The sequence below is a fragment of the Pseudophryne corroboree genome, chromosome 10 (assembly GCF_028390025.1).
Source record: "Pseudophryne corroboree isolate aPseCor3 chromosome 10, aPseCor3.hap2, whole genome shotgun sequence".
Taxonomy (NCBI): Eukaryota; Metazoa; Chordata; class Amphibia; order Anura; family Myobatrachidae; genus Pseudophryne; species Pseudophryne corroboree.
Genome location: NC_086453.1, coordinates 292,705,894 through 292,720,393, shown reverse-complemented (window position 1 = coordinate 292,720,393; position 14,500 = coordinate 292,705,894). Strand labels below are relative to the sequence as shown.

Sequence of the window (14,500 nt, the reverse complement as noted above, 5' to 3'; positions counted from 1 at the left end):
CATAATCTCTGAACCTACCACTTAAGCCCCAGTGTGTTTGGCATGTGATCGATAGCCGGATCTATCATCGAAGATGTGAAAATTCAAACTGTACCTTATTTAAATGTTTCCTGGTGATTAAGTTAGATTACCTCAGTATTTATGCTGTTTATTATAAAGTGACTCCAATTTACTTTCTATGGTGCGTAGCGCTGTCTTCCAACCTACACTTGCCATGTTTGGACAACAGACAATTCTACTTAGAAAAATTCACACAGACCAGACAGTTAATCGTAATAAATGAACAAAGGTTTATAACTGTGCAGAATAGTGCCAATATGCCAAAGTCATTTTTTATTACCTGTGATATGTTATACAACTACACTGTGCCAGGTTTTATGTGCATGAATCTAGGAGCAGGCTGTCATGAATTATGATGTAATCAGTTCTGTGTGCCAAAAAGCAAGATATTTGCAATATTCTAGAAGGGGTCACAAGTGTTAGAGATAGGGTGACTGCAGTTTTGAAGAACGTATTCACTGCACAAAAGCACCATGTTTTATCGCCACCTCATAAGACGTCGAAAGGATAGGTTATCAATCCTTCAGGAAAGTTAAAGTGGCGAAATTGCACATATAGTCTATAAAATGACACAAGTTGCTATGGGCAACTACACTTTATCTCACTCAAAGGTTTGCTATATCGCCTCCTCATGTGAAATGTTATGTTTTCAGGCATAAAATAGTTTGTATATAGGTTATATGTATGAGGGTCACACAAACAGGTACATAGGTAACTTTTCCTTGTTTATCCCTATCTGGGATCCAGCGGGTTCTGCCATAAGTGCTTGTCGGGGGCTATCGCTAAACCTTTCCTCTCCTAATCTCATTGCAAAGTTAAACAAACACAAATGAGACCTAACCCAAGAAGCAGAATCACAGAAAAGCATAGCCTATAAGTCAGGTGCAGATATAAGATATGCAGATTTGGGGTGCATGGGATCCCGGCAGTTGAAATACCGACAATGGAATCATGGCACTGCTCGGATTCCTGATGCCGGGATCCCGACATGGAATTAAGAACTGACGGGACTCTACACTGGTAAGCCGCACGGGGGGGGGGGGGGTTAGGTGTCGGGATCATGAGCATCAGGATGCCGCGGTTGGTATTCTGACTGCTGACATCTCAAGCACGGGGATCCCAATTCCATCCCGGGTTGCTCCATTCGATCATAAATTTCATCCAGTGCTGCATCTTGTGAATCCAATGTGCTATATAGACACTACTACATCTAATGCCTTAAGATAGTCTTATCCATAGGCGTGCGCAGCACATTTTATTAGGGGGTGCACCATCAGAGGGGTGTCTAGCATTGATGATCTATTGATGGTCAATGCAATATAAAATACCAATCCTAATAAAGCAGGTACAAGGGGGGTCATGCCGAGTAGTTCGCTCGCAAGCTGCTTTTAGCAGCTTTGCACACGCTAAGCCGCCGCCTACTGGGAGTGAATCTTGGCTTATCAAAATTGCGAACGAAAGATTAGCAAAATAGCGAATAGACACCTCTTAGCAGTTTCTGAGTAGCTCCACACTTACTCGGCATCTGCGATCAGTTCAGTGCTTGTCGTTCCTGGTTTGACGTCACAAACACACCCAGCGTTCGACCAGACACTCCTCCAATTCTACAGCCACTCCCGCGTTTTTCCCAGAAACGGTAGCGTTTTTTCGCACACACCCATAAAACGGCCAGTTTCCGCCCAGAAACACCCACTTCCTGTCAATCACATTACGATCACCAGAACGAAGGAAAAACCTCGTAATGCCGTGAGTAAAATACCTAACTGCATAGCAAATTTACTTGGCGCAGTCGCACTGCGGACATTGCGCATGCGCATTAGCGACTAATCGCTCCGTTGCGAGAAAAAAATACAGAGCGAACAACTCGGAATGACCCCCATTGTCAGATGTTGTGGTGTGCACCAAACAAACACCCCTGATGGCACTCACTGCAATTACACTTCTCCTCCTCAGCCTGGTCTGGCTCCCCCTCATTTTCCCCTGCAAGCTGCAGCAGCTTACTTACAAGTCAGTCACTCACTGACACTGACAGTCGCAGACTAGTATTTCTGCTGTTGGGAAAATAAGTGACGTGTCAATGCTGCTGCCGGCCGCCTGCCAGTATTGAATTTGTCTTCCTAAGAGGAACGCTGGCTGCATGCTGATCCGCATCAGTGGCTGGCGTTGGCATAGCATACAAGGAGCGAGGTAGGTTTGACGAGTGGACGTGCGAGCAGCATGACGTAATCACATCACATGATGCTGTTTTTGTACATTGAGGTGTAGCCGGGAGTTTGAAAGCCGGTGGCAGTGGCACCGGCACCCTTCATTAACCTAGGCGTCCGGTCAGTAATGCAGTCCTGACAGGGTGCAGCGCAGAGGGTACAGTAATCAGCCTGCTCGGCGATCGCAGCATCAGGCATGTGAGATCGGGGTGCCGGACATTATGGGGTGCCTGTGCGCACCAGGAACCCCCCCTGCGCACACCTATGGTCTTATCTGTTTCCATGTCTAATAGTAATGAAAGTAAGCAATGGCGTTATCTGAATGTAGCATTCCTGTGTAATTAAGCCTTTCTGTGCATCATAGATTTATGCTGTGAGCGCTGTCAGAGCTTGGCCAGATGAGTGTTTCCTCTCTTTGCCTTCAAAATGAAACATCATGTGCAAAAGGTCTGAGGTTATAGGGTAGCTTCAAATCCTACTGGTCTACATCACATATACTGTCCACGCAGACAGTATTATCAAAGTGGCACAATGGTATTGCAACAAAATGATGCTGAATATAGATCAATACTCTGTATGTGAATCATCGCAACACTGAATAAATAACAAATATTCAAAATCCTAACGCGTTTCACTTACAAAGCAACAAAAGAAAGCTCTTGTCTGTACAAACAGCACATTTATTTATATCTAGTATGTTCCATATTTATATATATATATATATATATATATATATATATATATATATATATAATATGTTGATTTTTTTTAAAAAGATGGAGTACAGTTTTCAGCATCCCCTGCCTAAACGTTTATGTCTATGGCCCATTCTGAGGTAGGCACATAATTCAAAATTGAGTTTGAGTTTGTAAAAATGTGTTTAACAATAAACCTGGCTGTACACTAGATCATTCGACTGCTTGGCCAGACCTATTGTTGGGTCAGGTTTCTGAAGGATTTACATGAACCAGAATGTTGGCGCTCGCGCTGATCATCCAGATCTGATGCAGCTACATCAGCACTGCCAAACCGTATCCATGGTCAGAAGCGGTCATCATCTGATGGCATCTACTATGAATTCTGTTCAACACCTGATGGAGATCTTGGTTGGCAGTCTTTTTCTTGGCATAGTTTGCAGCCAGTCAGTTCTAAAACTATCCTATGGGTTCTTCAAATCACAGTGGGCACTTTAAGGATCATAGACACAGGTACTTAGGGTGTTCTAAATGGAAAAATGAATGACGTATTATTAGAGTGGATATACACAGAACAGTCTGCACTCATTCATGGAAACTGGCCTGTAAATGGGACTGCACTGTGAATATTTAATTTTTTATTTTTTGGGGGGAAATGAATGTAATTGTATATATTTGTGGGTGAACATATTTACTCCTGAGCTTAAGCCTGCAATTGGCAGATCCAGGCGGAAGAATTTCACTAATTAATAAGATTTTCACAGTTGAAGGTATCGCTGTTACATAAACGATTTGTGCTTCCTTTTTAAGTCTCCTGAATGTGAAGCATGTGTACTTAATTGAACATTGGAATACCCCTTAATCATGATACATTTTTCCCATTACTTAACCCTGCCAGCTGCAGTACTTTAATGAAAAAGTCTCATGTTCTGAACCAATCTAAACTAAAATTGATACTTTAGTTACCAAGCACACATACTTTTTAGGAAAGCATTAATACTCCTGAGCTTCGTAGGTCTTCCTCTGACGCCCATACTTGTTAGCCCTCATTGTCTACTACAGTAGTTTTGCAATGTTGTGAGAGATAAGTGGCAGCTGGACATTTAACAAACTTTTGACTACAGATAGAGCCAACGTGATCCCAAAAAGGTAATTATTCATTATTGAGCCACTTACAGATGTAGCCAATTTATATTTATTTTCTCTTGGACCATCATAGTTAGTTACTTAGCAATTCCATTAGTGTTAGTGGTAGTTTTGTCCAAAAAAATAATAAAATAAATTAAAACTTGCAAGTAGCGAATATTTAATTTGCAGTTTAGAATTCAGTTTTCAATATTCAGTGCAATATAAAGAGACTTTGCCGGTAAATGCTAGGAATTCTTCCGCAGCCTTAGGGAAAGTGGCAAGCTGATCACATCCAATGTGGTTGTAGATCCATTTAAACCCTATTTTGAAACTTTCAGTTTGACGTTGACGTAATATGAAGTAAAATCAAGTTTGTTGGTCATCTTAAGAACTATATTTAAACATCAAAATTGTAGGAAAATGGCATTTGGGAAAATAGCCATATGATACACCTTAAATGATTGACCGTTTCTTTTCAGCGGGAAGCAATGGTGCGGATGGTCCATCTAATTTGTTTTCTAAGCAGATAAAAGTGATTCGCTAACTAATATTGCCTGTGGGGGTCATCCTGTTGCAAAACTGTGTATGGATTCTGTGTTGATACATTGAAGATTTAAAAAATAAATAAATAATTTTCTTCCGTTTACTTCTTGCAGGGTCTGAATGTTTTTGGAGCAAACATGTGTATATTAAATTGCAGAAAGAATGCTCAGAGGTGTCAGTCTTTTTGGGCCTCTCTATCTTTTTTACTTTCCATTCCTAATGAGATTTCTGGAAAATGGCGAGATATCACATTCCCCAATTGCCCCATATGCACTTTCAGCTCTAAGAGCAACAGGTAACTTAACAAGAAGTCTCGGCTTGTCTGGGATCTTATTTTTCTATAAATTACCCCTAGCAATGCGATATTCCTTCTCTGTGCCATACATTCACCTTGATAGCCCTTTATGTGCTGACGGTATAAGCTACAACACAAACATAATGCATATTGGATGGGGAGATGTGTCAAGCAGTGTAAAGGGCGGAGAAGTGAAGAAGTTGCCCGTAGCAACTTCGAGATAGCACTTATCAAGTAAATTCTATAAAATGTTAGGTAGGAGCTACCATGGGCAACTTCTCCACTTACCCACTTCTCCACTCTTTACACTGTTTGATAACTATCCCCCAGGTAAGATCTCTAGTGTTCTGACTGTTGCTTAAAGGAAAGTTAAAATGAAATAATAACTAAAATGTTGCATTTATTTTCTATCTATCTATCTATCTATCTATCTATCTATCTATCTATCTATCTATCTATCTATCGTGTCTCTGTCTATTCTATCTATAGATCTATCTATCTATCTATCTTACATAGTTACATAGTTAGTGAGGTTGCCTATATCTATATCATTTTCATTTTTAAGATCTTCTTTCTGTGCATTAGTTACAATAATGTAAATTAGGCTAAATGTCAGTTCCTCCCCCTCCTTTTTGATTTGCTGTTAGGCTCCTGGATCATCAGGTTCCGTCTGTATGTAATATACGTAAGGAATGAAGCTGATCAGTTACCTCCAAAACCTGCCCCTTGTGGTTTCAGTTTAATTGACAATGAATTGTTGCAATCTCTTACAAATAATTGGCAGAAATAAAATAAGCAAAACAAATCCATAATTGAATTTAGATTTTTTGTGCATTAAGAAATATTAAGGTGCAATTTAAAAATATTTTTTTAGGATTTGTTTCTGATTGATTGCATTTAATTTAAATGTAATTGTACAACTGTAACAATTTCATATTTTCATACATCATTATTTATATCACTAAAGGCAAATAATGCATTGATAAATATAAACTTGTCAGTGATTTCCTTTAATTACAAAATACAACATTCTTTCTATTTAGCAACAGTTGGTGCAATGGAGATTGCCTATAGCTGCAATATTACATATCATTTGTCAGCACTAAAGGGATTCTGAACCCCCGACCTGCCTGGGCATTACAATTTTCTTTTATACAAAGCCTTTGTCATACATAGAGATCATCAAATAGACTAACATTTTTCCACAATCACCCCAGGGAATTTATTTGTTTAGTTTAGATACTGGGGAAAAAAAGTTGCGTCTTCTCTGCTGAGACATTTTCTGATTAAAAGGGAGGAAACACATACCGTAGTGTAACCAGATGATCTGTGCGCTAGATGCTTTCTGATCATTCACTTTTAAACAAAAAAATTCCTGGGGAATTTGCTTGATAATGGCTTTCAGTCATCATGTCTGCTTCTTAGGGGAAACGTATGTGAATGGAGAAGTGTTTTATAAACCCTCAAGCAGTGAGTTACCAATGAAATGGCTTTTTCAAAACATTGAGTATTCTGTGACTTATGCTAACAACGCATTCATTTATATCAATTAGCCTTTGTGATGTCATTTTCCTTTTGTCAATAGTGCTTTTGCTGTTGACAGAATTCTGAAATTGATTATGATCTTAATAATTAAGTTGAATGTAAACTGCAAAACATACTGATACAGAATGTGTCTGTAGTCAGTAAGTATATCTATATATCTAATGTATAGGTATGTACACATATACAAATATATAACTTACTTGCAGTTTATCTTGTTCTGTTTTTCTGCACTCTGCAAGGTATATATTTCTCTGACGTCCTAGTGGATGCTGGGACTCCGTAAGGACCATGGGGAATAGCGGCTCCGCAGGAGACAGGGCACAAGAATAAAAGCTTTAGGATCAGGTGGTGTGCACTGGCTCCTCCCCCTATGACCCTCCTCCAAGCCTCAGTTAGATTTTTGTGCCCGAACGAGAAGGGTACAGGCTAGGTGGCTCTCCTGAGCTGCTTAGAATAAAAGTGTATTTTAGGTTTTTTATTTTCAGTGAGTCCTGCTGGCAACAGGCTCACTGCATCGTGGGACTAAGGGGAGAAGAAACGGACTCACCTGCGTGCAGAGTGGATTGGGTTTCTTAGGCTACTGGACATTAGCTCCAGAGGGACAATCACAGGTTCAGCCTGGATGGGTCCCGGAGCCGCGCCGCCGGCCCCCTTACAGAGCCAGAAGAGCGAAGAGGTCCGGTGAAATCGGCGGCAGAAGACGATCCTGTCTTCAGACTAAGGTAGCGCACAGCACCGCAGCTGTGCGCCATTGCTCTCAGCACACTTCACACTCCGGTCACTGAGGGTGCAGGGCGCTGGGGGGGAGCGCCCTGAGACGCAATATAACAGATGATACCTTAGGTTGGCAAAAGAATACATCACATATAGCTCTTGGGCTATATGGATGTATTTTAACCCCTGCCATTTTTACAGCAAAGAGCGGGAGATAAGGACGTCGTGAAGGGGCGGAGCCTATCTCCTCAGCACACAAGCGCCATTTTCCCTCACAGCTCCGCTGGAAGGACGGCTACCTGACTCTCCCCTGCAGACTTGCTACAGAATCAGGGTAAAAAAGAGAAGGGGGGGCACTATTGGCAGCTAAAAATTATATAAACAGCAGCTATAAGGGAATAACACTTATATAAGGTTATTCCTGTATATATATATAGCGCTTGGTGTGTGCTGGCAGACTCTCCCTCTGTCTCTCCAAAGGGCTTGTGGGGTCCTGTCCTCTATCAGAGCATTCCCGGTGTGTGTGCTGTGTGTCGGTACGTGTGTGTCGACATGTATGAGGAGGAAAATGATGTGGAGGCGGAGCAATTGCCTGGGTTAGTGATGTCACCCCCTAGGGAGTCGACACCTGACTGGATGATCGTATTTAAAGAATTAAGTGATAATGTCAGCACTTTGCAAAGAACGGTTGATGACATGAGACAGCCGGCAAATCAATTAGTGCCTGTCCAGGCGGCTCAGACACCGTCAGGGGCCCTAAAACGCCCGTTACCTCAGTGGGTCGACACAGACCCAGACACAGATACTGAGTCTAGTGTCGACGGTGAGGAGACAAACGTAATGTCCAGTAGGGCCACACATTACATGATCACGGCAATGAAGGAGGCATTGAACATTTCTGACACTACAAGTACCACAAAGAAGGGTATTATGTGGGGTGTGAAAAAACTACCAATAGTTTTCCCTGAGTCAGATGAGTTAAATGAGGTGTGTGAAAAAGCGTGGGTTTCCCCCGACAAAAAACTGCTAATTTCTAAAAAATTATTGGCACTATATCCTTTCCCGTCAGAGGTTAGGACGCGTTGGGAAACACCCCCTAGGGTAGATAAGGCGCTCACACGTTTATCTAAACAAGTAGCGTTACCGTCTCCTGATACGGCTACCCTCAAAGAACCAGCAGATAGAAGGCTGGAAAATATTCTTAAAAGTATATACACACATACTGGTGTTATACTGCGACCAGCAATCGCCTCAGCCTGGATGTGCAGTGCAGGAGTCGCGTGGTCGGATTCCCTGACTGAAAATATTGATACCCTGGATAGGGACAATATTCTGTTAACTATAGAGCATTTGAAGGATGCATTACTATATATGCGTGATGCACAGAGGGATATTTGCACCCTGGCATCAAGAGTAAGTGCTATGTCCATTTCTGCCAGAAGAGCGTTATGGACGCGACAGTGGTCAGGCGATGCGGATTCCAAACGACACACATCAGCAGAAAAAGACACCGTCTTTTCAAACTCAGTCCTTTCGTTCCCATAAGTACAAGCGAGCTAAAGGCCATTCCTTCCTGCCCCGGGGCAGAGGAAGGGGAAAAAGACTGCACCATGCAGCCGCTTCCCAGGAGCAGAAGCCCTCCCCTGCTTCTGCCAAGTCTTCAGCATGACGCTGGGGCTTTACAAGCAGACTCAGACATGGTGGGGGCCCGTCTCAAGAATTTCAACGCGCAGTGGGCTCACTCGCAAGTGGACCCCTGGATTCTACAGATAGTATCGCAGGGGTACAAACTGGAATTCGAGGCGTTTCCCCCTCGCCGGTTCCTGAAGTCTGCTCTACCAAAGTCTCCCTCCGACAGGGAGGCAGTTTTGGAAGCCATTCACAAGCTGTATTCCCAGCAGGTGATAATTAAGGTACCCCTCCTACAACAGGGAAAGGGGTATTATTCCACGCTGTTTGTGGTACCGAAGCCGGACGGCTCGGTGAGACCAATTTTAAATCTGAAATCCTTGAACACTTACATAAAGAGGTTCAAATTCAAGATGGAATCACTCAGAGCGGTGATAGCAAACCTGGAAGAAGGGGACTATATGGTGTCTCTGGACATCAAGGATGCTTATCTCCACGTCCCAATCTACCCGTCTCACCAAGGGTACCTCAGGTTTGTAGTACAAGACTGTCATTATCAGTTTCAGACGCTGCCGTTTGGGTTGTCCACGGCACCTCGGGTCTTTACCAAGGTAATGGCCGAAATGATGATTCTTCTTCGAAGAAAAGGCATCTTAATTATCCCTTACTTGGACGATCTCCTGATAAGGGCAAGGTCCAGGGAACAGTTAGAAGTCGGAGTAGCACTATCTCGGGTAGTGTTACGTCAGCACGGGTGGATCCTAAATATTCCAAAATCGCAGCTGATTCCAACGACACGTCTACTGTTCCTAGGAATGATTCTGGACACAGTCCAGAAAAAGGTGTTTCTCCCGGAGGAGAAGGCCAGGGAGTTATCCGAGCTAGTCAGGAACCTCCTAAAACCAGGCCAGGTGACCACGGATGCAAGCCTGAGAGGCTGGGGAGCAGTCACACAGGGAAGAAATTTCCAGGGCTTGTGGTCAAGCATGGAAGCATCTCTTCATATAAACATGTCTGGAACTAAGGGCCATTTACAATGCCCTAAGTCAAGCGAAACCCCTGCTTCAGGGTCAGGCGGTATTGATCCAATCGGACAACATCACGTCAGTCGCCCACGTATACAGACAGGGCGGCACGAGAAGCAGGAGGGCAATGGCAGAAGCTGCAAGGATTCTTCGCTGGGCGGAAAATCATGTGATAGCACTGTCAGCAGTGTTCATTCCGGGAGTGGACAACTGGGAAGCAGACTTCCTCAGCAGACACGACCTCCACCCGGGAGAGTGGGGACTTAACCCAGAAGTCTTCCACCTGATAGTAAACCGTTGGGAAGAACCAAAGGTGGACATGATGGCGTCCCGTCTAAACAAAAAACTAGACAGATATTGCGCCAGGTCAAGGGACACTCAGGCAATAGCGGTGGACGCCCTGGTAACGCCGTGGGTGTACCAGTCAGTGTATGTGTTCCCTCCTCTGCCTCTCATACCAAAGGTACTGAGAATCATAAGAAGGAGAGGAGTAAGAACTATACTCGTGGTTCCGGATTGGCCAAGAAGGACTTGGTACCCGGAACTTCAAGAGATGATCACGGACGAACCGTGGCCTCTACCTCTGAGAAAGGACCTGCTCCAGCAGGGGCCTTGTCTGTTCCAAGACTTACCGCGGCTGCGTTTGACGGCATGGCGGTTGAACGCCGGATCCTGAGGGAAAAAGGCATTCCAGATGAAGTCATCCCTACCCTGGTCAAGGCCAGGAAGGACGTAACCGCAAAACATTATCACCGCATTTGGCGAAAATATGTTGCGTGGTGTGAGGCCAAGAAGGCCCCTACAGAGGAATTTCAACTGGGTCGTTTCCTCCATTTCCTGCAAACAGGACTATCTATGGGCCTAAAATTAGGGTCCATTAAGGTTCAAATTTCGGCCCTGTCGATTTTCTTCCAGAAAGAACTGGCTTCAATGCCTGAAGTTCAGACATTTGTAAAAGGGGTACTGCATATACAGCCTCCTTTTGTGCCTCCAGTGGCACCTTGGGATCTCAATGTTGTGTTGAGTTTTCTAAAGTCACATTGGTTTGAACCACTCACCACTGTGGACTTCAAATATCTCACATGGAAGGTGACGATGCTGTTAGCCCTGGCTTCAGCCAGGCGTGTGTCAGAATTGGCGGCTTTATCATATAAAAGTCCTTACTTAATTTTTCATTCTGACAGGGCAGAATTGAGGACTCGTCCTCAATTTCTACCTAAGGTGGTTTCTGCATTTCACATGAACCAACCTATTGTGGTACCTGCGGCTACTAGGGACTTGGAGGACTCCAAGTTGCTTGACGTTGTCAGGGCCCTGAAAATATATGTTTCCAGGACGGCTGGAGTCAGAAAATCTGACTCGCTGTTTATCCTGTATGCACCCAACAAGCTGGGTGCTCCTGCTTCTAAGCAGACGATTGCTCGTTGGATTTGTAGTACAATTCAGCTTGCACATTCTGTGGCAGGCCTGCCACAGCCAAAATCGGTAAAAGCCCATTCCACAAGGAAAGTGGGCTCATCTTGGGCGGCTGCCCGAGGGGTCTCGGCTTTACAACTTTGCCGAGCAGCTACTTGGTCAGGGGCAAACACGTTTGCGAAATTCTACAAATTTGATACCCTGGCTGAGGAGGACCTGGAGTTCTCTCATTCGGTGCTGCAGAGTCATCCGCACTCTCCCGCCCGTTTGGGAGCTTTGGTATAATCCCCATGGTCCTTACGGAGTCCCAGCATCCACTTAGGACGTCAGAGAAAATAAGATTTTACTTACCGATAAATCTATTTCTCGTAGTCCGTAGTGGATGCTGGGCGCCCATCCCAAGTGCGGATTGTCTGCAATACTGGTATATAGTTATTGTTACAAAAATTCGGGTTATTATTGTTGTGAGCCATCTTTTCAGAGGCTCTTTTTCGTTTTATCATACTGTTAACTGGGTTCAGATCACAAGTTGTACGGTGTGATTGGTGTGGCTGGTATGAGTCTTACCCGGGATTCAATATCCTTCCTTATTATGTACGCTCGTCCGGGCACAGTATCCTAACTGAGGCTTGGAGGAGGGTCATAGGGGGAGGAGCCAGTGCACACCACCTGATCCTAAAGCTTTTATTCTTGTGCCCTGTCTCCTGCGGAGCCGCTATTCCCCATGGTCCTTACGGAGTCCCAGCATCCACTACGGACTACGAGAAATAGATTTATCGGTAAGTAAAATCTTATTTTATCATAGGTGTATTTATGTGACATGGAGTAATGTATCTTTATAGAGGAAATGCTTATACTCGGTATCCGTCTGGATGGTCGACCATGTTATGGTCGACAGTCATTAGGTCGACTACTATTGGTCGACATGGACACATGGTCAACGCATGAAAATGGCTGACACATGAAAGGTCGACACATGAAAAGGTCGACATGCGTTTAAAAAAAATCATTTGTGGAACTTTTCCATACTTTATGATCCACGTGGACTACGATTGGGAACGGTAATATGGGAGCGAGGCACCTTGCCCGAAGCATGGCGAGCAAAGCGAGCCATGCGATGGGACGCGGTGCACTAATTGGGGTTCCCCGTCACTTTACGCAAAAAACGACACAAAAAAGTAAAACACCCCACTCATGTCGACCTTTTCATGTGTCGACCTTTCATGTGTCGACCTTTTGTCCATGTCAACCATGCCAATGTCGACCAATAGTGGTCGACCTAATGACTGTCGATCATAACATGGTCGACCATTCATACCGGAACCCTTATACTCTAGGTCTTTAAAAAATCCACCACTGTGATCTCAAACTGCAGAAAATGATCTTTCCACAGTGAAAGCTGATGTGAGGAAATAGTTACAGTACTTGGAATCCTTTTTAAAAAAAATGTTTGTACATTGTATTTATTTATTTATTTATTTTCATTTTACTGCTGCTTCGTGAATCCCGGTCTACACACTAAGCACTACAGGAAATGGACATGGCAAAGAAGCACCTGACTGCAATATAATTGTTTCCATGGCGCATATATAATAAGTGGAGTTGGATGTGAACCAGTAATGCTGCTAGCAACTGGAATTGGCTAAGACCAAGATACAAAGGGGCAGATGTATGAAGTCTGGAGAAGGCATAAAGAAGTGATAAAGCGGTGATAAGTGCAAGGTGATAATGCACCAGCCAATCAGCTCATAACTGTCAATTTACATATTGGATCTGATTGGCTGGTGCATTATCACCTTGCATTTATCACTGCTGTATCACTGCTTTATCACTTCTCCATGCTTGATACATCTTTCCCAAATTTCACCACAGGGTTCCCTTTAGGAGAGTGGGGGACTTGCCGCAAGTAGAGAACTAGTATCACCAGATAGTATCTGTCTCTAATGTAGGACAACACAGGATTCACAGAGATAATACAGGACTTGCATGAGACAGGCAAAAATGGTACCGAATTGTAGAGCAATCCGGGCACATTGTGGCTACAAACACAAGTAGTTAAGAACAAGCCAAGACAATTTCAGAAGCGTACTTATTAAGCTTAACAAATAGTAATACAACTTATTGATGAGGTACCAGAAATGGTTTAATTATAGAGGTCCTAACATCACAGGCGTCTGTATAATTAATGCCTGCTCAGACACAAGCACCTTAAAAGAGGTGTTTTTGCTGGGCACGTTCACAAACAAGGAAAAGCAGGTCCACCATTCATGAGGCCGTGTGGTTGCAGGGGCCATTCTGTTATAGTAGCTCCACAATGTCCACCCATTTGATCCAAAAATCAAATATTTTTTATTCAAGAATGAGAACGATTTAAAATGCTCATGGATTGTCTACTAGTAAGATTTTAGAAGGCTCATTACAAAAGGAAAAACAATTGCCGATAACAGATATTAACAAAGATATAGAAGGCATTGGAGATTTGGAATGAAGACGGTAATCTGACAGACCTAATGATGGTCAATGAAACATGGTGCAAATGTCTTACAGTAGCTCATTTCAAACGAATATTCCTGGTAGAAAGCCATCTAAGCTATACAACAAATCTACAATGTGTATCAACTGCTTGCTTTTATCTGGAAATACTGTAGAGCTGTCAATGGCTTCATGTGCCCAATAGTTAGAAGGTTGTTTATGGTGTAATCAGCTGTGGATAGAACAGAAGAAGGAGGAAATGGAGCTGGAATCATATGTTTGCTGGTGGAGTCATCAATGTCATTATTATAGCAAACTTCCCATGACAGTAACGTAGTTATTTTGGTGGAGCCATATTTAAAAATCATCTCCAGACTTTTTTGAACTGTTTTTATTAGATATTAGGATTGTAGATGAGATGGTAATACAGAATTTAGTTTGACTCCAAATTTATTGCAGAAATTTCTGTACAACTTGGCCAGAAATTCAAGTACATGATTTGAGATCATTACCTGTAGGAACTATGTCAATGAAAACTTCCTTGATGTATATTTTGGAAAGGCTAGAAATAATTTGGAGACCTTTAATAGGGATTAGGGAGGCCAATCCCAGGATGGGGATCGATGGGATTTCAGGATTTTGGGCCAAAAATGCAGAGATTTGACAGCATCGGCGGCATTTCAAATGTAGCACTGACTGCCAGCCACTCGGAGCTGGCGTGCCGGCAGCCATTCAGAGAAGTGACCACATTAGTGGCTCCTGATTGGCTGCCAG

At 43.3% G+C, this 14,500-nt stretch overlaps 1 protein-coding gene across 13 annotated transcripts in view; it reads left to right on the top strand.

Moving 5' to 3' along the window:
* Positions 1-14,500, top strand: part of CAMTA1 (calmodulin binding transcription activator 1) — a 2,328,268-nt gene that overhangs the window by 2,285,458 nt on the left and 28,310 nt on the right. For 9 of the 13 annotated variants that reach the window (XM_063943384.1, XM_063943385.1, XM_063943383.1 and 6 more), the window contains one exon: positions 4,744-4,925. The exons of 2 other annotated variants lie outside the window; for them this stretch is intronic. In XM_063943384.1, the coding sequence (XP_063799454.1) occupies positions 4,744-4,925 (182 nt within the window). Of the gene's footprint in view, positions 1-4,743; positions 4,926-5,572; positions 5,717-14,500 lie in introns of those variants that run through there. 2 more of the 13 variants (XM_063943382.1, XM_063943388.1) reach the window with 2 other exon arrangements.